The 25,384-nt window shown below is 40.1% G+C and overlaps 1 protein-coding gene across 1 annotated transcript in view; it reads right to left on the reverse strand.

Moving 5' to 3' along the window:
* The window catches only part of LOC135080902 (phosphofurin acidic cluster sorting protein 1), a 203,123-nt gene that overhangs the window by 21,027 nt on the left and 156,712 nt on the right, over positions 1-25,384 (reverse strand). The window contains exons 3-8 of the mRNA XM_063975632.1: positions 18,075-18,168; positions 15,488-15,647; positions 13,957-14,096; positions 10,643-10,786; positions 1,748-1,873; positions 895-1,048 (exon numbers count right to left, since the gene is read on the reverse strand). Coding sequence (XP_063831702.1) covers positions 895-1,048; positions 1,748-1,873; positions 10,643-10,786; positions 13,957-14,096; positions 15,488-15,647; positions 18,075-18,168 — 818 coding nt within the window. The remainder of the gene's footprint in view (positions 1-894; positions 1,049-1,747; positions 1,874-10,642; positions 10,787-13,956; positions 14,097-15,487; positions 15,648-18,074; positions 18,169-25,384) is intronic.

Genomic DNA, 25,384 nt, shown 5'->3' on the forward strand with positions numbered 1-25,384 from the left:
GTAACTTTTTAATGCCAATTTTCAACGCTAATTCGTCCAGTATCCCACCTCACACATACACATGCACTAAACTATGCACACAGCGTTACGTAACAAAACACAAAAATTAAAAGTTCGTGTATGATGTATGTATGTCAGACGTTTGCTATTATTGTATAATACGCAAATAATAAGTGAAGCGGTCACACGATGCACTGTCTCTCAAGTGTATGCAGTTCGATGCTCAAGCATATTAATATTGTTATATTATGTATATTTTTTACTGTATGAATGTGACCTAATTTACATACTACACTCTTTTTATTTACATGTATAGAGCTTCTATGTTATCATGGCACCTCTCAAATACTTGACTTAAACCAGTCTCAATACCAGTAAAAATATTAGACCATAAGAGTGATGATTCAGGTTTACGAATTCAACAACTTTTTGCATAGGAACAACACAGAAAAATATCAAGAAAGAAGCCACTTCTCTATACAAATTGATTGATCAGCTGTTACAATTGTGAAGTGTATTTATTTTGTGGTGATTCGACATTGCTTCCATAGAAAAAGTTATTGTATTTGAACACAAAAATCATCCTCTTTCGGATCAGAAGGGTTAACATACTTAAAAATTTAACAAACACATTACACTATCATGTTACCATGGAAGATCTATCTCAAATCGTGTCATCAAATATTCCACATACTCCTGGTCTATCTTTCAAGCTACTACTAAATAAAATATACTGTGACTTTAAAAGCTTTATTATCTAAAACAGAAAACAAAACACTATAATTTATAAAAACACTAGTAAAACAGTAAAAAAAAAATCAAAAAGTTAAACCAGGAGTCGGTTGTGGAACTCTTGGACTTGTCTTCTGGTCATCGTACTGAATTCACGCATACCGTTGGAATGCCGGTGGTGGTCCTGGTTGGCCAGGCTTCGGGAGCTGCTAAAGAAAGGCCGCAGCGAGGGTTTGGGTGTGGAGCCGATGCTGATGGTGTCCATCTGATCGGGCCCGGAGTCTTCGCCCTCGCCGCATGATAGCGACTCTAGCTCCTATAGGGCAATCGCAGATTTAGTCAGACTTTTTTACTACCATTGTAGCACTATGGTTAAGTATAGGATGTAATGAAATGCTCTTTTGTAATACGAACAGCTAGGGACTGAAATTCACTGCCTGCTGCTCTTTCCCGGGCACTATAATCAATACGTACATAATTAGTACGTAGCATCTTAGGCTGCGTCTTACTTTACCTCAGGTGTGATTACAGTTAAATACCTGCCTTGTTCTGCATTAAAAGAATGAAATGGTCTTTAATTTAATCTACGAAAGAGCGAGCCGACTTAAAAGATGCCTGTTTATTGTCCAACTAAACGAACCGTCCCATCAGTGACATTAACAGGGGGCGCCACCGTCAATACCGAATCGCTGGTTCCGATTTTTGCCAAGTTAGAAACTATATAGTTGAATGATGGTGGCGCCTCTCTGTCAATGAGTTTGGTGGGACCGTTCAGTGTAGGTCATCTACATATACTAGTTGCCTGAAGGCCTTAGGATTGTAAGAGTTCGGGGTAGAGGCTGGAAAATAATTCCGCTTTTTGTAAACTATCAGATTCAAAGTTATTTACTTGGCTTAACACGAAGGGCTAATAGGATTATTAGTAATTTGGGCAATACAAATTGCTAATAATCTTTATAAAAAAAAAGTACATAGCGGTCACGGGTTCGACTCTCACAGAATAAAGCCCACTCACCTGGAACAGCTCGTCTATGTCCCGCTGTGCATGATGCGTGTCCCGCGCAGCCCCTCGCTCTCCCAGGTCCTCCGGGACGCGGAACCGACGCAACAGCGCCGCGAATTTCTGCTTTAGGTTGCGTTGCTGTAAGTACAATGTTGAAACGTTAATGGGAATATGATTTACAAGTTATTTTGAACCTTATTGATTTGTAAGAAGGGTTAAAAACGATAAAAGGTATCAGAGTCACGTTTCTTAAATAGTGGTCCGCGGAACCCAACTGGTACTGTACTGATGATTTTTAAGAGATTTATTTTTACTATATGAAGACGATATCTTCAATAATGATTAATTGTCTTATGCAATATTCATGAAAGAAGAAAATTAACACAATGAATACTTAGTTTTGAGAGGCTTGAAATATTTTCAGCACTTTCATTCAGTTGTTTTCATGTAAATTATGAAAAAGGCATTGTATACCTATTGAATTGGAAATCGCGTAGGTCGTAGATTTCGCGCACTTTATCACATACATTTTGATAATATTCTATGCTAAATATAAGTATGTATGAGTGGGTTTTCTCATCTTAAAATAGCCATATATCATTCATGCCATCTGTTTATAGATAGTGTTTGATCATGTCGAACAGATGAAGTTCTTTGAATTACATAAGATAAACTGTTTACTGATCTAATTTTATGATATGGCTTATATTTTAAAATTATCACTTAGAGACTTGGGACACTTCTTGGTTGACTTCACTTTATTTATGTAATGCTATTTAAAACATCTCACAAACAATAATACAATGAAATAAAACAACACATTGAGTTAGACCACACCAATCGAGAACACATTTTAGTATCAGAGACGATCACATTTTTCACAAACACACACAAAAAGGGGGCTTAAAATTCAAGATGGTACCGTCATCGGACGCTAACGTATGATATAGTGAAACATCATTTTGGGAGCTGTATACATTGGTAATCTAATCTAGTAGATAAGCTACCAAATGCACATGAAATACAGCATGTATGTACAATATGCTACCTTAAGTAGGTTGTGATAGGTGCGAGATTGCGACAAAAAGTATAGTTCGATGAGCAGTCAACTGTATGGTTGACCTTGATGTGATTAATTTGTGGCCAGATTAAGTCCAAATATTTGCCATTATCATGGTCAGGTGGGGCATCCAGTGCATAGAGTTCTTATGGTGTTATTTTCTTACCGTATGGGTTGTAGGAACTCTAGGAACCATGATATCAGACAAGGCCTACCCAGACGCTATAGATGTCCCAAAACTTCTTGGGATCTTGGACCATCCGTTCTGTTTTTTTTAGATTTGGGTGTACCCCCTGGGTACAGTATTCTTTGCTAACACCGCTGGACATTTATTTTTACATTATACTTCTAAGTTAAATAAACTCATCATCATACAAAGTACATAAAATACATTATACTAGAACTAAGTACAATACATTAAGAACTACTACCATACTAGAACTACAACATAAAAAGGCAAGAAAACTACATGCAACCAAATAGAGGAAAGCAGCATAGAGAATAGAAACAAAAACCTCGGATATTTTTTTTACAAAAGTGGCCAATGGCTATTATAGTTGTTCGGGAGAAGTAAATGATACGAAGTACTCTTTTAAAACATGACATTTATGTACTTGTTAAACAATGAAATTGAGATTACAAAGAATTAGGTGGACGCGTGCGATCGGGTGCCGGAGCGGCGGCGAATAGACCGAGGCGACGGGCGGCGCGGCGCGTGCGGCGGTCGATGCTCCGCCTCCCGCGCCCCGCTCCCGCTGGATGACAGCGCGCCGTGTGCGCGCACATACTGCCCCCCCTTGAAAGCTAGCTTTCAAGAATTTCAGGAGAGGCATCATGAAGCAGACAGATGCGGTTGAGTGCGCGCCTGACGACTCCTCTTGAGGTGGCGATGTCAGCAACGCGAGGCACTCCATCTGAGCCTGGATGTAGCGTTGTGACTCGTCCCAGGCGCCACAATAGTGGGGGAAGGTTGTCCTCCTTCAGTATTACGAGGTCTCCCTGCTGTAGGTCCTTGCAACGTACTCTCCACTTTGAACGTTGCTGTAGTTCGGTGATGTACTCAGTTTGCCAACGCTGCCAAAGTGCTGTCTGACTTGCTCAATTCGTCGAAATCGGTCCAGCCTTGTCGTGCTGACGTCTCGCAGGTCCGGAGCCGGAAGCGACATCAGTGGCCTGCCAAGGAGAAAGTGCCCTGGTGTGAGCGCTGCGTAGTCATTGGGAGATGAGGAGAGAGGGGAAATGGGACGACTATTGAGGATGGCCTCGATTTGACAAAATAATGACGATAACTCTTCAAATGTCATATGTGTGTTCCCTAATATGCGCTTTATATGAAATTTTGCGGATTTAATGCCACTCTCTACATAGCCGTTAAAATTAGGAGCGTAAGCCGGTGAAAATTTAAATTGAATATCATGATCAGATGCAAATTCTTGTAAAGAGACTGCATGGTGCTTAAAAAAGTCATTAATTTCCTTGGCAGCTGCGACAAAGTTCCTGCCATTGTCACAATAAATCTCTCTAGGCTTACCCCTACGTGAAATGAAGCGGCGTAGAGACAATATAAAAGATTCTTTAGATAGTTCACTAACAGCTTCTAAGTGTACACATTTAAATCTGAGACAAATAAAAAGACACAAATAGCATTTTGTAATTTTACACCCACGTCCCCGCCGATCAGTTATGAGGAAAGGCCCAGCAAAATCAACAGATACAGAAGAAAATGGGAAATCAGTGGTTACCCGTGGGGAAGGTAAGTTGCCCATAATGTTAGTCATCGTTTTACCATAATGACGAGTGCAAGTGACACATCTGCGAGCCGTGCGTCGCGCCAGGTCTCTACCACCAATGGGCCAAAACTGCTCGCGAACCGATGCCAACATAAGCTGTGGTCCCGCATGTAAGAGACGTAAGTGTTCATGTGTGAAGATTAATTTTGTAAGTGGATGTTTTGCGCACAAAAGTATAGGATGTCGTTTAGAGAAATCGTATGTAGATTTACCTAGCCTGCCCCCTACTCTCAGGATTCCCTGAGAGTCAATAAATGGTGCAAGTGAAGTCATATGTGATTTAGGACTTAATTTCTTATCATGATGCAATATATCTAACTCTTTAGCAAATGACTGCTGCTGTGAAAGTTTTACTAAAATGGTTAATGAATTTTCTAGCTCATTTACACTCAATGGTCCTGTTATGTTTTGCCTTTTACATCTAACGTTAATGAAACGATTTACATACGCAACAATACGTTTCAGTTTATTGAAGTTTGAGTATTTTTCAAAATCTATAATTGAATCAGATGAAGTGACGGAGTCTAATGTGTGAAGTGATGAGATCTGCTTGAGTTCAGGCAAGTTCTTTATTTTTATGTCTTTGTTAAGAGTGGGCCAGCTCTCCTCTGGCTGCAACAAAAATGTAGGCCCGTGCCACCATAATTTTTCCGATTGAACGTGTTGCGGGTCTGTGCCTCGTGATGCGAGATCAGCTGGGTTCTGAGCTGTGGGGACATAACGCCATGAAGAGCTGTCAGTAAGCTCTTGAATAATTGCAACTCGATTTGCGACGTAAGTTTTTAGTTTGGATGGACAAGTGTTTATCCACGCTAGGGCTACACTTGAATCACTCCAATAAATACAGCGAGCTATGGGCTTTCGAAAGGCTGAGTTTACCGTTGCAGCGAGGCGCGTTCCCAGCATCGCTGCTGACAGCTCCAAGCGGGGTATGGTGGTGGACTTCGTGGGGGCGACACGTGACTTGGCACAAAGGAGATTTATGGTTTGTTTACCAAATAAAGAGATGGATTTGATGTAGATACAAGCGCCGTAAGCTGCTTGAGAAGCATCACTGAAACTGTGAAGTTCAATGTATGAAGTTTTATCATGAAAAATATTCCTAGGCACTATGAGATGTTTCAAACATTTTAAATTATCTATGAAGTGTGCCCAAGCACGTTGAATGTCAATGGGAACGGGCTCGTCCCAATCTAATTTATGTGCCCAAAGCCTTTGCAACAAGATTTTGGGCTTTACTGTACACAAAGTTAAAAGACCTAACGGATCGAAAATTTTAAAAGTTGCGGATAGAATTGAGCGTTTAGTTACAATGTCCGAGGCGCTATTATTATCTATATCAAAATGAAGTGTGTCTTGACTTGGATTCCATACTAAACCCAATGTATGAAGTGATTGACTCAAAGTTAAGTTACTATTGTCTATGTTCTGCGTTTCAGTTTCAATTATTGCTTGTGAATTAGATCTGTACTTTCTAAGATTGAAGCCACCTGCCATTAGGGATTTTGATACGGAGTTTTTTATAATTAGTAAATCACTCTCTGTATCAGTCCCAGTGAGTAAGTCGTCACAGTAAAAATCATTTTGAATTATGGTTTTGATGTTGTTGTCGGCCGTCTCTTCGCCAAGTTGCCACAAACATCTGGCTGCAAGGAAGCTGGCACTGGAGAATCCATATGTTACTGTGTTTAATCTGAGAGTTTTAATAGGCAGGGACTCGTTTTCCCGCCAGAGAATTAACTGTAGATCACGATCTAATTCATTCATTACAACTTGCCTATATTGTTTTTCTATATCACCTGACAAGACAAATTGATAATGACGAAAGCGCAGTAAGATGTTGAACAAAGAGTCCTGAATGTTTGGGCCTACCATTTGTAGGTCGTTTATTGAAAAGCCGGAAGATGTGCGAGCCGATGCATCAAAGACAACACGCAATTTTGTCGACTCGCTGCTATCTTTAAACACGGCATGGTGTGGTAAAAAGTAGGAGACGTGAGGCTTCTCGACTATAGCCTCAGAAAGATGACCTAATTCGAGATATTCTTGTATGAAGGCAGAATACATTTGTTTCAAATTATGATTCTGATTAAGACGTTTTTCTAGACTAAGAAATCGCTTCTTTGCTGGGAAGTATGAATCGCCAAGGCAATCCGGAGTGTCTATAAGTGGCAACCTAACACAGAACCTACCATTATTTAATCGGAATGTGTTATCAGTGAAATGCCTTTCACTATCTGATAAAAAAGGTTTTGCTTTAATGTGAGTTGGAAAGTCTTCATACTCCCAGAACTTAGTTAGTTGCGATTCTAATTCATTTTCATTAATAACAAAATTACAAGAAGTAAATTCAGTGGGTTTTGATCTCTGGTTACAGATGGGGCCTGCTATCAACCAGCCCAACTGTGAATTATGTAAGAAGGGTAAGTTATCCCCTAGAGGGCGCTGTTCTGAACCTATGAGTTCCCAAAAGACATCAGCCCCCAAAAGGACATCTATAGACGATGGCTTGTAAAAGGAAGGATCTGCTAATTCAATATATGATGGTACATTAAGATGATCAATTAAGATGCGTTTTTTAGGAAGTTTTTCAGTTATATGAGGAAGTACTAAGAAGTCAAGATTGCGAACGAATGTACCCTGCCTAGATCGTATGACCGCAGAGCAGCGTTCTGGAACGATATTAACGGATGTATCCCCAATGCCAAGTACATTAGTAGTATTAGATGATTGAGAAGTCAGTTGAAGACGTGATTTTAATCTATTTGTTATAAAAGAAGACTGACTTCCACTATCCAAAAGTGCGCGAACTGTTTCTACCTTGTTGCTTTGCGGATTAAAAATTTCAATTAAGGCAGTCGATAATAATATCTCTGAAGATAAAAGAGCTGACATGACGCTAGAAGAAGTGGAGGCTAGTTGCTCACAATTCTCAGTAACTGAGGACTCTTTATTTGACGAAGATTGTATAGAGGTATTTACTAATGGTGTGCCTTTCACATGATTAGTCCCTGAATGCGTGGGGTTTGTTGTGGTGTGTTTGTGTAGAATTGTGTTGTGTCGTCTCTTACATACGCGACAACCTCCCAGTCGGCAGTGCGCCGCATCGTGATCAGGACGCAAACAGTTGTAGCAGAGCTTGTGTTTTGCAGTTTGGGCCCATTTCTCATCGGTTGACAGACTGTTGAAAACCTTGCAGTCGAATATGCGATGTTTACCCTGGCACACGACGCACGGCCGCTGACCATCCTTGTTAGCTGAAATTACGAAAGATTTGGTGTTACTTTCACACTTAGCCTGAGGTTTTGAATTTCTATCTCTCTTGGCTCTAAATAATGTTTCTAAAACATCTGCACGACTCTTTGAAAGGCCTTGAAATCATTCAATGTAGGCAATGCCTTGAGATTGTTTCGATATTCTTCCCATTTTATACTCGAAATTTGATCTAACTTTGTTGTTACTAGATGAATGATGATCGTGTCCCACTGATCGGTGGGTTGACCGAGCGTTTTTAACGCACGTAAATTTTTGGTGACATGATCACTGAGATATCTCAATGATTTATCAGACTCTCGCTGTAAAGGTTCAATATTAAATAAACTGTTAAGATGGTTAGTAATTAATTGGCGTTCATTGTTATATCGCTCGCACAAGAGTTCCCAAGCTTGAGCATAGTTTTGATCTGACACCTCTAAGTTTGAAATTACGCGCGCGGCCTCACCTTCAAGATAGGAGCAAAGATAATGAAATTTATGAATGGGCTGAATGCTCTCATTTTTATGAATAAGAGATTCATAAGTGTCACGAAACTCAAACCACTTAAAATAGGCTCCATCAAATTTATGAATTTGAATCATAGGCAATTTAAAACTCATTGAATTCTTACAATTGTGATTGTGAGTACAAGTTTGAGAACCCTGAGCAGCATCATGAAAACTTTCCTTAGGCTTCGAGGCTTCAATTAAATCTTGAGCTGTGGCAATGACAAGATGAAGACTTTCTTCTATACTGTCCCTCTCAGCAAGTTCATTCACGAGATCGGCACCATTCAGAACTTCTATACGAGATTGCATGATCTCAAACTTGTCTAAAATTCCCATAAATTTATCCAACTTCAGCGTTAACTCATTGACTTGAATTGAGGTTAATTGAAGTTTATCTAATGTTTTCAAACTATTGTGAAACTTGGTGATTTGACCTTTAATGGAACTGCGTTTAACCTTAAGTTCTGATAGTTCGTCTAAAGATGAAATAGGTCGCGGAGAAGCGGGCCGCGGAGAAAGTGTCGATTTAGAATCTGGATTCGACATTTTAAATTAAATTACTTGAACTTTGCACAAAATAATAGTCAATGAATTAACAAAATGAAAGATGTAAGAAGTCGGTCAAATCCCGAGGAAGTTAAATTGTAAATAATAAATTGCGAACGGCTTACGCTCCTTATTTTTCCTAATGATGCGGCCAGCTGCCAGCGACGCGCGGCAGCGGGTCCGGTTTGCAGGAACGGCACGCGAGACCGCGGCGTCCCGCAGGCCTGGGCGCGCTCGGTGCACGCGGCAGCCGCGTGGCGCGTGGCGCGTATGCGCTCGGGCCTGGGCGCAATCCCAAGGCCACTTTCACTGGAATTGTATGAAGAAAAATGTTTGCAGTGTGAACGCAAGCAAGCGGTGCAATAGATATGAAGAAGATTGATCGTGCAGACTGAAATTATAATTAATTTGATAGGAAAATGTAATGCAAATACTTAATCGAAGGCAAAAATATGTACTGTGAATGACTTAGTTTGAGTGGCAGAAAGAAGTAGGCAAGAATTGAGGGCTTTGAATAAATACGCCTTGAAATTAAGAAGGTAATTAGCGCAAATTTTAGGTAAAATATTTAAGAAGTTGGGGAGTATTTCGTAGATGATGCTGTAATGCTGTAAAAAAGATGCAAATTATTAACACTGATGTAGCTATCTGTAAGAAGGCGCTGCAATGAAAACACGTGGCAGTGTTAACCAGCAAAGAAGTCAGATAGCGGTTACGATGGTACAAAATAGAGGGATGCAATATTAACGATGGTGCAAAATGTACGATGATGCAAAATATTTTAATATCTTTACGACGTAAAAGACGATGTATGAATAAATTTACGATGGTTCAACAGGTACGAAGAATTTTCAAAGAAAATAAACACTAAAATGAAGAGCTATTGCCTTTACGTTATCAAATCAAGAAGGAAAAAGAAGGAAATGATAAGGTAAGCTCACGGCACTCCCCTTGGAAAGCTGAAGCACGCTGCGCAGTGACCTTTGACCTCAATGTTGGCGGCGCGGCGTGGCAACCGGTGTCTTCGTCTTGAGCGCCAGATTCTCGTAAAATCTCGATGCAGATGCGATAGATGATGCTTGCCCGATGAATTTCGCTGCGGCGTGGCGAGATGAAACTTCTTCAGGCGTGACGTGATGTTCCGAGACCGCGTGGCGTGGACGTGACTCGACCGGTTTTGCGAAAGAGAGATGACACGCGCCCACCCGGGGGCGCCAAAATGTTCGGGAGAAGTAAATGATACGAAGTACTCTTTTAAAACATGACATTTATGTACTTGTTAAACAATGAAATTGAGATTACAAAGAATTAGGTGGACGCGTGCGATCGGGTGCCGGAGCGGCGGCGAATAGACCGAGGCGACGGGCGGCGCGGCGCGTGCGGCGGTCGATGCTCCGCCTCCCGCGCCCCGCTCCCGCTGGATGACAGCGCGCCGTGTGCGCGCACAATAGTGAAATGTTATTTTTTAATAGTGAATAGATAACCGTTGGCAAAAAGCCTAACTGTGTCGGACGGTAGGTATAAAATAAATATGTCTGACAGTTTACACAATTCACAGTTTTTATAAGTAGGCCAGAAAGATGAAAGGCAGGAGATGATCTAATAGTTTGCACATTCATCACTAATATGTAGGTGAAAATCTAGATTTTGACATCTCTACAGAATCTGTGAAGAACGTTCTAAAGAAGAGCGAAAATTGTCTCTATTCTCATAGCAGTAAGATACGAATTCGCGTGCGGCGGCTCACCGCGAGCTTGCCGCGGCTGCCCTTGCGCTTGGCGGATGCGTTTTCCAGCTCGCTGTCGCTGTCCCTGTCGTTCGCCTTGGAGTGCATATAGCTCTGTCTCTTTCGCTCGCGCTCCATGTAGCTCAAGTCGCGAGAGCGGGACAGCTGCGTGCAAGGCAACGGCTATGTTATGCTGAAGCTTAGGCTGTTCTTAATGGCCTTTGCCTTAATTTTATAAATAAAAAAGAAAAATATATTAAAATATGTACGAGTAAAGCCTTGTCATACATAAAACTACGGGGCTGTCATGAAATAATACACAATACAATATGTTTTAAGATTCTTTTTTATCTTTTAATAGTACTTATATTATTATCATCAAAGTATATCTGCCACATCGTGTATTAGTTCTTGACTGTAATTATTTACTTTTAATAATTGATTTTCCAGTATCTCTCTAATATCAGTTTTTATTTGAATATCTTTAAAAACAGCCTCACATAAAAAGCAATAATCAGAAATAATATGATCTCAGATATCATACATTATTCAAATAAGTAAATTAAATAAATAACCATGCACTCCCATTGGTTTAATGGGTCAAATTATAATTTCGTTACATTTATTTGTAAATTAATAACTTAGTTATTTGGCGGTAAAGCTAAGCCTTTAATTGTTATGACAAAGGACATGCATAATAATAATATTATTGTACTTGTTACGTACGCCTAAACTATGAAGATCGCTGCATCGACGCTGACCCAGTTTACCCAAATCAACATTGCAACTGCACTATGGACCGCGAGGAGCAGCATCAGCAAAATGCGCCTCTCATGACGACAGCGACGACGTTTCATTAATTTTACCAATTATTTTATAATCATATTCGTTTCATACTTCGAGACGGTATCACTAGGCTAGGCTAATTTTAGTTTACTTGTAATTTCTTTCTTTTAAATTAAATTTAATTAAATAAAGTTTGCTTTTTCTTGGAACCTCCGGTTGCAGCTAACGAAATTGGCGCAGTCGGTAGGATATTCGTGGTTAGGTCCGGGTCGCGTATGAAGATTTCCGTTCACCGAGCCCTCCGAGTGGCTATCAAGTCGCGCTTCGAATATCCGAACCTACGGGAGCTGCAGTCCAGAGGTGAATCAAGCCATCGATTCGTCCAGAAGAAAGCAATGCTGTTAAGTCCTTGAATCTTTCAAGTCCTCACCTTCCTAATCCTAATTATATTAAACTTAATTAAGTTAGGTTCATATTACGTCGATAATGATATAGTAATAGTGTACAAGTTCCCAATCTTTACTCCTTATACATACGACCTAATATACAAATTATCTATTGTCCCTAATGGATACCACGAAATCCTTGTTCCATCATCCCCTATTCCTAGCTATCCATGAGAAAGATTTCAAGCACATAGAGGCTGAATGCCCGAAGACCGGCAAATGGTTCTTATGTGAAGAAACACGAAGTCTCCAAAGCCAAACTTCAGCCCAATCACTGTCACACTAAATCAACCAGCATACGAACAACTAGATGACCGCCACTACGTCATCAACTTCCCTACTTCTACGAAGGTACATCTGTCCTGCGGGCAAGATCTTACAACATCAACAAGGAGTATCGAGGCAGCTATCTCGCAATCATCCCACACAAATTCCACATGGAAACATCTCTGTTGACCATCTCCAACCTCAAAGATCGACTGAAAGGACATGACATGTGCTGACAATCACGAATCTACCGAAGGAACCAGAGTACGATATTTCTACAGTCAAACTAAACTCTATGAATCTGGATCATCTTCACACCACCAACATGAAGATTTCCCAGCATCCAAAGTTAAATCTTGAGAAGAACGTAGATTACAGTATATACCATACTACCATCCCATTGTACATGGTATTAATCGGTGCATCTGTACTCATCAGCGTCATACTATACCGCAAGTACTACAAGAAATTAGACTCTGTCTAGATCCAACCAAGGGAAACTCAGACACAAGGGACAATATACGCTGTACCAGAGCCAAAGACAAGGGCAAGCCAACCCCCACCTCAATTCACTACGAAATTCTTCGGTGGTGGCTGTTCTTCGGGGGGAGGTGTTACGTACGCCTAAACTATGAAGATCGCTGCATCGACGCTGACCCAGTTTACCCAAATCAACATTGCAACTGCACTATGGACCGCGAGGAGCAGCATCAGCAAAATGCGCCTCTCATGACGACAGCGACGACGTTTCATTAATTTTACCAATTATTTTATAATCATATTCGTTTCATACTTCGAGACGGTATCACTAGGCTAGGCTAATTTTAGTTTACTTGTAATTTCTTTCTTTTAAATTAAATTTAATTAAATAAAGTTTGCTTTTTCTTGGAACCTCCGGTTGCAGCTAACGAAATTTACTACTAAATATTTATAATTAAAATATAGATAATTTTAATTAATGCTAATACAAACAACAATGTCTGGGCTTGATAACATTATCAATGAGTCCATAAATATGTTAAAATAGGCACAACAATATAATTTAATTACAACTGTCATAATTAAAATAAGTTAGAAAAAAAAACTTTTAATTAAAAACAAGATTTAAAGTTTTCAATCGTCGGATAACTTTTATTTAGAGCATGAAATTGACGGATTTTTTTATACAGCAACTGTCCATAAGTCAGACCCACTCTGAAGATAAAAGTTATCTAGTGATTGAAAATAATCAAATCACAATCATTATACTAGTCTCTGATCTGATACAGAACTTTGGAGAACATCGTATCGTCTAATGTGACGTTTATGACCCTGTCGAGATTTTAAAAGCCATCATTAGGTCATTTATGCCCGTTTTCACCATAAATCTCTAATTTTTAAGTCACCCCTATGTTAACACTTATCAGGTTTTTTTTATAGGGGTGACTTAAAAATTAAGGATTGATGGTGAAAACGGGCATTAATCTCCACTGTACAGGACGAAACTGAGCTAAAGCCAGCCGGGTTAGGAAGGCCTGCTGTTCGCAAATTTCTTTCCTAGACGCCACTTACAACCTCGGGATAATTGCCGGATTGTTAAACTTAGATTTATCGATCAGTACCATCATCAAAACCAACCTTAGTGTAAGACAGGTCAGCCTTGTTGAAGGCGAGCAATAAAGGTAAATTCTAATATAAAGCCCTGTCTGTGAGCACGTAGAATTTTGTCCAATGACCCCAAGCTACCAATCCTTATCGCTCGCGCGTAATTATATTAGCTTGGGGTCATTGGACAAAATTCTACGTGCTCGCAGACCAGACTATAGTTTAGTAGCATTTACCATCAGCAAAACCAACCTTAGTGTAAGACAGGTCCGCCTTGTTGAAGGCGAGCTGCCTGTGCGCGCGACGACGCGCCTGCGCACCGTACGTCACCTCGTCGGCCTCCTCCACCGAGCTGAACTCGCCCTCCTCCTCCTCGTCGGAGTACCCTCGCTCTGGAAGGGGAAAAGTCAAAGGTCAATTGGTAATTGACAGTTTAACAGTTGATTGTTGTTATGGATCTAGCGCTTAAACCTACCTAAACCTGCTTAGGTAAACCTAGGCGTAAACCACTGACTTTTAGTTGGCTGATAGTTGAGTCGGGCTGTTAATGAGTATGGGCATGTATGAAAGTGCGCACATTACACCGATTTGGTATCGGCCGATTCTTCACACAAATTAGAATCGGGCCCAACTATCGGCCAACTAAAAGTTGGTGGTCTGCGCCTATGCTAACAGTTAACAGTTGCTTGTTGTTAACTTCTTGTACTGGTATGTATTTCTATAGTAGTCTTTGTGTGATATTCACGCGGGCGAAGCGAAGCCGGATGCTAACGCTAGTAGACTTTTTGGGATAAATGCGAGGATGGTGCTAGTAAACCATCTACATACAACTTGCCATTTCATAGCGTCACACTCGTCTGATCATGAAATAATATCAGGGGGAAGGCAATGACGGCGCTAGTAATTAAACCACTGGATAGAAAGTGTGCCAGCAATCGTGCACAAACCTCGTTTTAAGTGAGTGTTGCGGTCAAAAATGGCGTTTGTAAAATACTGGATCTGGACTGCAGCGTCGCTTTCGTCTATCCTGACGTTAACATCGGTGATGCTGAGCCGGGCCGCCGCGCCCCCTGCCGCCGCCGGTCACCGACCGTTACTCACCGGTGATGAGCAGAGTGTTGTTGTTCTTGGTGTCGTGGTCCACTGGCGTGGAAGCGAGCCCGGTGATGCTGAGCCGGGCCACCGGCTGCCCGGCCGCCACGCCCCCTGCCGCCGCCGGTCACTCAGCTGTCACTCACCGGTGATGAGCAGAGTGTTGTTGTTCTTAGTGTCGTGGTCCACCGGCGTGGAGGCGAGCCCGGTGAAGCTGAGCCGGGCCACCGGCTGCCCGGCCGCCACGCCCCCTGCCGCCGCCGGTCACTCAGCTGTCACTCACCGGTGATGAGCAGAGTGTTGTTGTTCTTGGTGTCGTGGTCAACTGGCGTGGAGGCGAGCCCAGTGATGCTGAGCCGGGCCACCGGCTGCCCGGCCGCCGCGCCTCCTGCCGCCGCCGGTCACTCAGCCGTCACTCACCGGTGATAAGCAGCGTGTTGTTGTTCTTGGTGTCGTGGTCCACCGGCGTGGAGGCGAGCCCAGTGATGCTGAGCCGGGCCACCGGCTGCCCGGCCGCCACGCCCCCTGCCGCCGCCGGTCACTCAGCTGTCACTCATCGGTGATGAGCAGTGTTGTTGTTCTTGGTGTCGTGGTTCACCGGCGTGGAGGCGAGCCCGGTGATGCTGAGCCGGGCCACCGGCTGCCCGGCTGCCATGCCCCCTGCCGGCGCCGGTCACCGGCTGTCACTCACCGGTGATGAGCAGAGTGTTGTTGTTCTTGGTGTCGTGGTCCACCGGCGTGGAGGCGAGCCCGGTGATGCTGAGTCGGGCCACCGGCTGCCCGGCCGCCGCGCCCACCTTGCCGCCGACGCCGGTCAGCTCCAGCTCCATGTCCATTGAACGCTGCAGCACCTAAAAACGTAAAAATACATCAGTCAAAGTTCGTTCCTTCGTTCGTTTCAGCCGAAAGACGTCCACTGCTGGACAAAGGTTTCCCCCAAGGATTTCCACAAAGGCTGGTCCTGCGCCGCTCGCATCCAGGCACCTCCCGCGACCTTCACCAGATCTTCGGTCCAGTCAAAGTTACACAATAGGAAAAAGAATAACAACGGGTCTCAAACTATGGACTCCTATAGTGTCAAGTACTTAAGGAAGAGAAAAATAACAGTCTTCTTTAACTGGTGCTGGAAGAGCCTCTCTTCTGTTCACAGCAAGCTCCGCAGCGTAAAGCTCATTGTCTACACACACATACATATTTCAGCTTTGTCGAAAATAATTCAATAACGTTACGTTAATTCAATAACTGTAAGGTAAAAGGCCATCATTGCCAACATGGCAGATCAGTGACTCCATTTCACTCCAAATAACTTCGCTTCGAATCCACACAGAATATCAGATTAAGATTTCTGATAAAGTTTCCTATTAGGAAACTTTACCTACTCAAATGGATTTTATGTCATGATCTAAAAATAAGAGAAAGCGTTTAATCAACGTCTCCCCTTCGGCACTAATTAGACGCTTCATATAATTTACTTCAACGTTATTTTAAGGCTCGGATATTGATATTGTCATTTAACACCGTCACAGTTAGTAGTTAAGGATCTATATCAAATAAACTTGCTCGCCTACGTCTTAATTAGGTGTAGACGTATTTATTTGACAGGAGAAAGTATGGAATAGAGGCACTGAGAAAATGTTCGACTCTAGCAATCATGTCGTGAAAACATTAAAAAGGTGTCTGTCGTTTGGTAGGAATCGAGTAAAATTAGGTACGATAATATTTTAGATTATAGTTTTGGTAAACATATCGGAACTTCTAGAAATAACAAAGTAGAGCCTTTTATGCAAAAATGTTTTGATATTTATTGTAGCAAGTAACAATAAGAATCAACTGACAGCAAATAAAATGATAAAATAATAGAATCTCTCAAGTCTTAACGACGCTACATCCTGCAGTAAAAATCAGCTGGCATGCTTCATTATTTCAGCTTAAATCAGTCAACTACAGAACGAGGCTCCCTTAGTAGCGTTACTAAATAGTACTCTCGCTTTTTAATTCAGAAGGCTTAATTTGGCTTACCTTTTCAATACTAATCTAAGTGACAGTATGCCACTAAATGTCATTTGCATCCTTAATGAGAGGAAACACAAATTTAACCACCGAGAGGACGTCATAATTGGCTGATTCACTAATTACCTTAACATGTACGAGGGCGTTTACGTTTATTTAATTTACAAGGACTAGGTTAATTGCTATCACAATTGATACATATTTGGGGACAGACTATGGGTAGGTACTTGTACTCGTGTGCTATTGATAGTAAATGTAGCCTCATGCATGACTGACGCAAACCTAGAAGTATAATGAAACAGTACATCAGTAACTAAATTGACCAGATTCTCAGATCAGTAACTAACTACATTGATCAAATTTCTTGCCTACCGCCCTGTTCGAAAACAGACAAAACTCCATGTTTAGACCACAAGTGTCACTTTTGAACGTCAAAATATAGTAAATAATAAAAATGAAAAGGTAGCCCTTATAATTACTACCACCTAATAATTACTAGTATACGATCTACGATATTATACTGTCGCTATAATTAAACAACAATGTTAATAGCATTGTTGTGTTCCAGCAGCTGGAGGCGATAGCCTTACTATGTTGAGGATTCCGGGTGAAGCTCTCTTCCACCTTTGGCCTGATCATCAATTTCCATCAGGTGAGATGAAAACCAAAAGCTTCCTCATTGCGGTTACATTATATTAGCAGTTAACATAATTAGTTAAAGTGCTTAATGTTGATTCAATTGATACACCTAGCCGTGCACACCCTGTCTGCCATTACTTCGAAATTGAAAACGATTCATTGCAAGTTCGCCCTAGCAGCTTTACAATATCGAAGGCTTTTAAGACGTGACTCGGCATTATATGAACGTAAATTAATTTTTGGCTCAAAAGGAGAGATCCTATCATGTATTCTGAGATTATAATAAGCTTTTTCCATAGGTGAGTTTCTGGATGTTATATGGATGAAAATGTAATAAGATTTATTAGATAACTTCTCAAATGAAGAATAGACACATAGCTACAAATACAAATCGCTGTGACGACTGTTTTATAAGACAATGATGGATTTAAAATTTAAACAGCATGTCATTAGTGTCAGATATCTCGTTAAAATATTTAAAACCCAATCACCGCATCGGTGATGACGTGTAAAAGTGTTACTATTTACTTCAAAGGTTAAAATTAAATTGTCGTAAACCCCTCTATCTGTTCACCCCTCCAAATTGATAACCACATCTGTGCAATGTCTTGTAAAAGTATTTTTATTACCTGGTCCATCCTTATGACACCTTCAGCCAGAGTCTTGTATCCTAGGATCGTGCGGTTTTTGTACTTCTTACGTCTCTGGAGCATGATCTGCAGCCTGAAATAGAAAATAAAAACGTTAATAAACAAGTACATCACTCCGTCTACGCCTCTCCAACCCGTCTGACCAAGGGAGGGTAGGCCAAGTCCTCCATTTGCCTCTGGTAAATTAGAATATCTTGATCCTGCAGTCATCCTCGAGCCTGCGGGCAGCATGGAAAGCATTGAGGGAGGCCTATGTTCAGCAGTGGACGACTATGGCTGAGATGATGATGATGATGATGATGATGATGATGATGATCCTGCAGTGAAAGAAACTAAATGATTCGACGATGAAGTGCCTGCATCATTAGGAATTATGTACAATGTTTTCATGAGAAGTGCTTTAATTGCCCCATCATATCCGTGATTTGTCGAGGCATAGTGTAAGGTTTCTTTAAATAATTCACTATGGGGAAGCATGAAGTAATTTCCTGACACGATAATTTGAGCTGAGCTTGATCGCATGTTAAAGTCTACTTAGGCTAGCCCACACAAATTACTTAGAGTAGGCGCACACCGTTGATTTTTAGTTGGCCGATAGTTGTGCCCGATTTTAATTTGTATGAAGAATCGGCCAAATCGAATCGGCGTAGTGTGCGCACTCCCATACATTCCTATACTGATAAACTGCCCGACTAAACTATCGGCCGACGAAAAATCAACGGTGTGCGCCTACTCTTAGACTAAAAACTCCGTTTTTGATTACTTTTGCTACACACAGTAGGCTCAACAAACAATTGTTTTAGACAATAACTTTCAATTTTCGCCGGATATTTGTATTTATTATGTCTAATAACGATCGTAACGTTAATAAAGTCTGATCAGAAACAACACGCAAGATAATTAAGTTAAAGCAAGCAGAGTACATAGGGTTGCCAATTGTTTACGAGCTTGGTATGAGGCTTTTCATTAAGTTATTTATGGGTAGAATACATAATTAGAATAGATTACTGAAATCAAGTGAAGATAAACAACAAAGGCATCAACATTTTAATATAGAAATAGGCATTTAACCCGTTGAACCCTGTTTTAAAATAATATCTACTAAGTATTTCTACACAAAACGTAGCTTGTGTTTAATCCCTGTGTAAGTAGGCATCTATTTTAATAAGGAGATATTTTTTATGTAGAACGGTCACAAACAAAAGAAAATTACAAAATGGCTGGCGCTTTTTCAAACAATCTTCAAAGCTTTCATGTATAAAGTCCGCAAAAGTTTTGAGCCCCACTAGCGAAGGATCCTGAGCCAGCGAACAAACAATTAATGCCGAGCGATTTAACAAACGCTTACAAATAACTTTGGACAGAGATAAAGGCTATCATCCGGACAGCCCGGACCGTTTAATTTGTCCGGCCAAGCGTCCGTAAATCCTAACCGCAACACTGAAACTGAAAGCCTAAATTTCAAGTTTAACGGACAGGTTTTCACAAAACCAAGATAATATTGTTGTCAGTCTGTATTTGTGGAGAATATTATTATCTTGTGATATTTAATAATTTAACTTAGGTTTACTTACACACAGTAAGGTGTTAGAAGTTTTTTAGTATCTCCATCTCAGCCTCCTCTTACCTCCCACTGGGTGGACCGACGATCTGTCTAAGCACCTAAGTAGACGCGTAAAGGGCAGGACCGGTTGCTGTGAAATCCTTGGGGAGGCCTTTGTTCAGCAGCAAATGTCATTTGGCTGAAGCGAATTAATCTTGCTGAATAATTTTTAAATCGATACTAGTCGATACTCGACTTCTCTGTAAGGTATAGTAGGTATGTGCAGATTATCAAGCGAATAGTGACTATACCTGACGCTAAAGTCTCATATGCCCTTATTTTTTATATACGACGTTATTTGGGACACTTGGTACTTGGCAGATGACAGCCCTGAACGTACCGGGTGGTTTACAACCGTGAGATCGCCTCGACAATTTGGGGCATTACCATAATAGCGCAATAATCTGCCTGCTTTCGTTCATATTAGCGACTTATTATCATAAACATGACTTGTTCCCAGAATTACGTTATAGGATGCGGAGATCTGAAATAATTCAAAAATTATAGGTACTCGTATTCGGTTTTCGATATAAGCCTCATACTGTGAAGTACTGAAATAAGTCAATAATTATATTCCACTTTCTATAAACCTCATACATAAGAATTTCTATATTCTACGATGTTTTTATTTTTTTACACATGCCCCCACCTAGATAGGATCCCGCGACTTCAGTTGATAAAGGTGTGCGGTAAGTGAAACGAAACATCGTCTTTTTAAAAGGACTAGGTACAAATGCTGGATGGTCCTCCTAAAACGACATTGAATTTCTCATGATTATAGTCCGTATATCATTTGAGATTACCGTTTCAATCTCTAGTAATTCAATACAATTTAATTCTAGCCACAATAAATCCCTTTGAAACACTGCCACTGGAGCATTAAACCTAAATGAAGTCTATAAATAAGTCTGCAATAGAAACGCAGACCTGGCCTAAGCCATCCCTCAGGCTAAACGACTTGGAACAAAATGAGACCATAAAACTGGCCATTACTTCGCCACTTGCTTCCCGTGGAGATATAAACGTAAGTAGGATCAAGATCAGGAAATAACGTATTAAATCTAACTTTGCAATAATAAAAACCGGTATATAATGGCTAAGAGATAAGCTACTCCTGAAACCAGAACCTGAATTCTTTTATCGATGTAAATATTGATTTTCTCCATCTATTCGCCGCAGTCCCATGAAAATGTGAAGCTTTTGATAATTATGACACAGCACTGTATAATAAATAATACAAAGTGCATGACTATGTTTATGTTGCAGCACATAATGTAGCTACTATCTTAAGACAATGTCTTTATTGCTAGGTAAATGTACAACATTCCTGAAATTTCCAAGCCATTCCTGCAGACTGCCACTATTAGTTCACGGAAACTCTATGTCAAGACCGGAGAGGCAGGATGGTCGTAAATATTAAACGTGAGTACGAAACTGCGCATCATTCATGCTCCTTTGAACACTTCTTTGGACTTATGAGAATGGTTTATGGGTTAAGCTTATAAACAAATGGATGGATCTATCGAAGCTCGCATAAAAGGAACGAAAAGATTTTCGTGATAAATAAAATATTAATTATATTGCAGCTGACTAAAAAGCTTTCTGCGCATTTTACAGTCTAAATTTTCTCATCTGCTGATCATTTTCAGTGATGCTACTTCTTTATAGCCAATATATCAGCTAAATGAATGCCAATGAATGCTAACTAATTAGTTAGAAGTTAAAGCTATTATAGTCGTGGTCGCAACAATCTAAAGTTTTGTTTAATTTGATGGGCTTGCTCTCGATAACACTGTCACCCTAAAGGTCACGTTATTTTGTGATAGAGGGAGTTAAACTAGAATAAACGTACCCTCCAGTCTTAAGGGGTTTGTTTGATCAAAGATCTGACTCAATGTAAGTCGATTAATACTCATATCTTGCTAGACTGCTATTCACAGAGCCGTGGTAACAAGTAAAATCTATCTTAAACCACAGAATAAGTAATAGTACAGGTACAGAAGGATTACTCCGCAAGACGATTTAAATAAATGCGAGTCTTGCTACGACGCGATACAGTGGAATTCAGCTCGCACAGCACTACGTACCTACAATTTTATTCACCTACAAGTTTTGTCTCTTTCTATCGCGTGCCTCTGAACTCTTCTTACGCTGTTAGGGTTGCTGTCTAGTGAAAAAATATTAATCTACTTATTTGTAGTGAGGTACGTATGTAGGTAAGTATGCATTCATTATGGAAAACCTTTGGAGAGGCCTTTGTCCAGCAGTGACGCATTCTGAGCAGTAGTCATAGTAGGTTAGGTTCCTATACTATCCTAAGAATTATTGATTACCCACTTGGCCAACATACCTTTCAGCATCTTTGGGAAGCGAAAAAAAAGATGAATCCGGTAGATTACTTTTCAAATTTAAACACCCGAACGCCGCACAATATTTCTTTCTCTTTATGTCCATTTTTAAATAATACTTCGATCATAGAATTATAATCATATACTACAACGCACGCCAGCGTCCTGACGGGCGCGCGCGTGACACTCGACTGATATAATACCCGCCGGCGCACAGTGGTCTGAAAATGAAGCTCCCATACCATAGAAACTTAATGTCAGAAATTAATAAATAAAAATATGCATTGTGTTTAGTATACCTCCCTTTGTTTTACTAATATAGTATGAAGGGTATGAGTAGCTCCATGTGTGAGAAAAAAAATATTTTTTTTTTTTTTGTATGGAAAAAAACACTTAAAGTGGATTTTTTTTAAACTGAATAGAACTGAAGGGCTGGTACTCACATGAGCTATTGCACCATACATGGCGATCAAGATGACATACAATTCTTGTGCCGATGGGTGCCGCTTTGCACGTAGCAAGCTTTGGAAATTTTGAATTTTCGGTAGGTGATATTTCAAGTCTTTGATGTTATTTTATGAAGTTATTAACCGCTTTCAATACGAGAATAGTATGTAAATTAATACTCATATACTAGGAATATACTAGGAATATTTTTAAATAATTTTTATTTTGAAAATATAAAAAAATAAAAAGTTTAATCATTGAATGAAGTAACCAACCAGTTGGTTGACATTGTTATTAGTTACTAACCTGCTACTAGTTACTAACCACTGACATTGTTATTAGTTACTAACCTGCTAATGTCGTTTTAATGAAAATAATATAAATAAATATTGATTAAATAAACAACTTAAAAAATCGAAGTGCCTAATAGGCCAATAGAATTACATTTGAAATCGGAAATAATTCCTACAAAAGATTTTATTGTTTTAATGGCTTCATTTGTTACCCATTAAGACTATCCTAAATTTTCTACTTCGACGGAGTTGTGCTTAAGTGGTGGGGGCCCCCGAAAGGGGGGTTTTTTCGGTTTTACGGTTATATCGCGTAAAGGACTTACCCTATCAAAAACTGGTCTTAATGACGGTTGAAGGGCATTTAATAAGACTAAATTCATATGTTTTGGACAAACCGTTCTCGTGCTTTTTTTCGAAAAAGTACAAAATGTACGTATAATTAATGATCCTCTCCACGTCCAATGGCTCGATACCCGCAGGATTCCAAGTTTTGAAAAGGACCGCCTCAACCAGTGTAACCCTGTCAAGGCTTACGAGCTGGATGCGCCTATCCTTGTTCGTCCCAGCCATTCCATACCGTTGGCTAATCGATGCCTGGTAACACAGAGTTGTTCAGGAGAGTGCAAGGAAGAGGTGCAGTAACCGCAGTTAAGGAATGGCTGGGACGAACAAGGATAGGTACATCCAGCTCTTAAGCCTTGACAGGGTTAAACTGGTTGAGTCGGCCCTTTACAAGGCTTTAGAGCCTGCGAGTGACGAGCCATTGGACGTAGAGAGGTTCATTAATTATACGTACATTTTGTACTTTTTCGAAGATAAGCACGTGAACGATTTGTCCAAACCATATGAATTTAGTCTTATTCAATGCAGGATTAAATGCCCTTCAACCGTCATGAAGACCAGTTTTTGATAGGGTAAGTCCTTTACGCGATATAACCGTAAAACCGAAAAAACGCCCTTTTCGGGGGCCCTACCACTTAAACACAACCTGCACAACTCCGTCGAAGTCGAAAAAGACAATGCCGGAAATTGGCGTTTTTTTTTGTTGCAATTTCTTACAAAACTTGCGCGCAAAAAGCAAATCTAGTATGTCAATCTTCAAACTTCTAACGCTCGTAACTCAGTTCAGACTGAGTTTAGAGGTATACATGTCATAGTAAGTTTGGTTTATTACACTATTTTGTAATCAAAAAACAAAGTTTGGTCGATAGCAGCGCGAAAAAAAAAAGACGCCACCTTCCATACAAAATCTGGCATTGCCATTTAGGATAGTCTTAATGGGTAACAAATGAAGCCCTTAAAACAATAAAATCTTTTGTAGGAATTATTTCCGATTTCAAATGTAATTCTATTGGCCTATTAGGCAGTTCGATTTTTTAAGTTAAATGTAATTCTTGTAGAATTACATTTAACTTAAAAAATCTTACTAACTTAAAAAATTAGAATTGTAATGTAGAACGGAAACTTTAACTTTAAATTACTTTATTGCTTTATAATTTAATATTGTTATACTCTGTGTCGCTATTCATCATGCTGTGTGTATACAATTAGGTTGTCAATCTAGCTCTTAACTACTAACCATGTGTACTTAAGTATCTACTAACAAAACTCGATTGTCAACTGTAGTATATACCTAATAAATAAATAAATAAATAAATTCTATGGGCATATTAGGCAGTTCGATTTGTTTAGTTTTTGAAGTTAAAAATCGAACTTTTTAAGGTTGTTTATTTAATCAATATTGATTTCTATTATTTTCATTAAAACGTCATTAGCAGGTTAGTAACTAATAACAATGTCAGTGGTTAGTAACTAGTAGCAGGTTAGTAACTAACAACAATGTCAACCAACTGGTTGGTTACTTCATTCAATGATTAAACTTTTTATTTTTTTATATTTTCAAAATAAAAATTATTTAAAAATATCCCTAGTATATTCCTAGTATATGAGTATTAATTTACATATTATTCTCGTATTGAAAGCGGTTAATAACTTCATAAAATAACATCATAGACTTGAAAGATCACCTACCGAAAATTCAAAATTTCCAAAGCTTGCTACGTGCAAAGCGGCACCCAACGGCACAAGAATTGTATGTCATCTTGATCGCCATGTATGGTGCAATAGCTCATGTGAGTACCAGCCCTTCAGTTCTATTCAGTTTAAAAAAAATCCACTTTAAGTGTTTTTTTCCATACAAAAAAAAATAAAATATTTTTTTTCTCACACATGGAGCTACTCATACCCTTCATACTATATTAGTAAAACAAAGGGAGGTATACTAAACACAATACATATTTTTATTTATTAATTTCTGACATTAAGTTTCTATGGTATGGGAGCTTCATTTTCAGACCACTGTGCGGCGGGGCGCTTCGCTGTAGGTAATTATCGGATGTACCGCGCGGAGTGAGCCAGGCCTGCTTAAACTAGCTTTCCGCCCGCGGCTTCGCCCGCGTGGAATTTTGTCTGTCACAGAAAAACAATATCGCGCGCGTATTTTCTCACCGTTTAGACCTACCCTGGACTACGACAAACATTTTAAAACCAAAATCAGCTCAATCGGCCCAGCCGTTCTCGAGTTTTAATCAGACTAAC

Source organism: Ostrinia nubilalis, chromosome 18 (genome assembly GCF_963855985.1).
Source record: "Ostrinia nubilalis chromosome 18, ilOstNubi1.1, whole genome shotgun sequence".
NCBI lineage: Eukaryota > Metazoa > Arthropoda > Insecta > Lepidoptera > Crambidae > Ostrinia > Ostrinia nubilalis.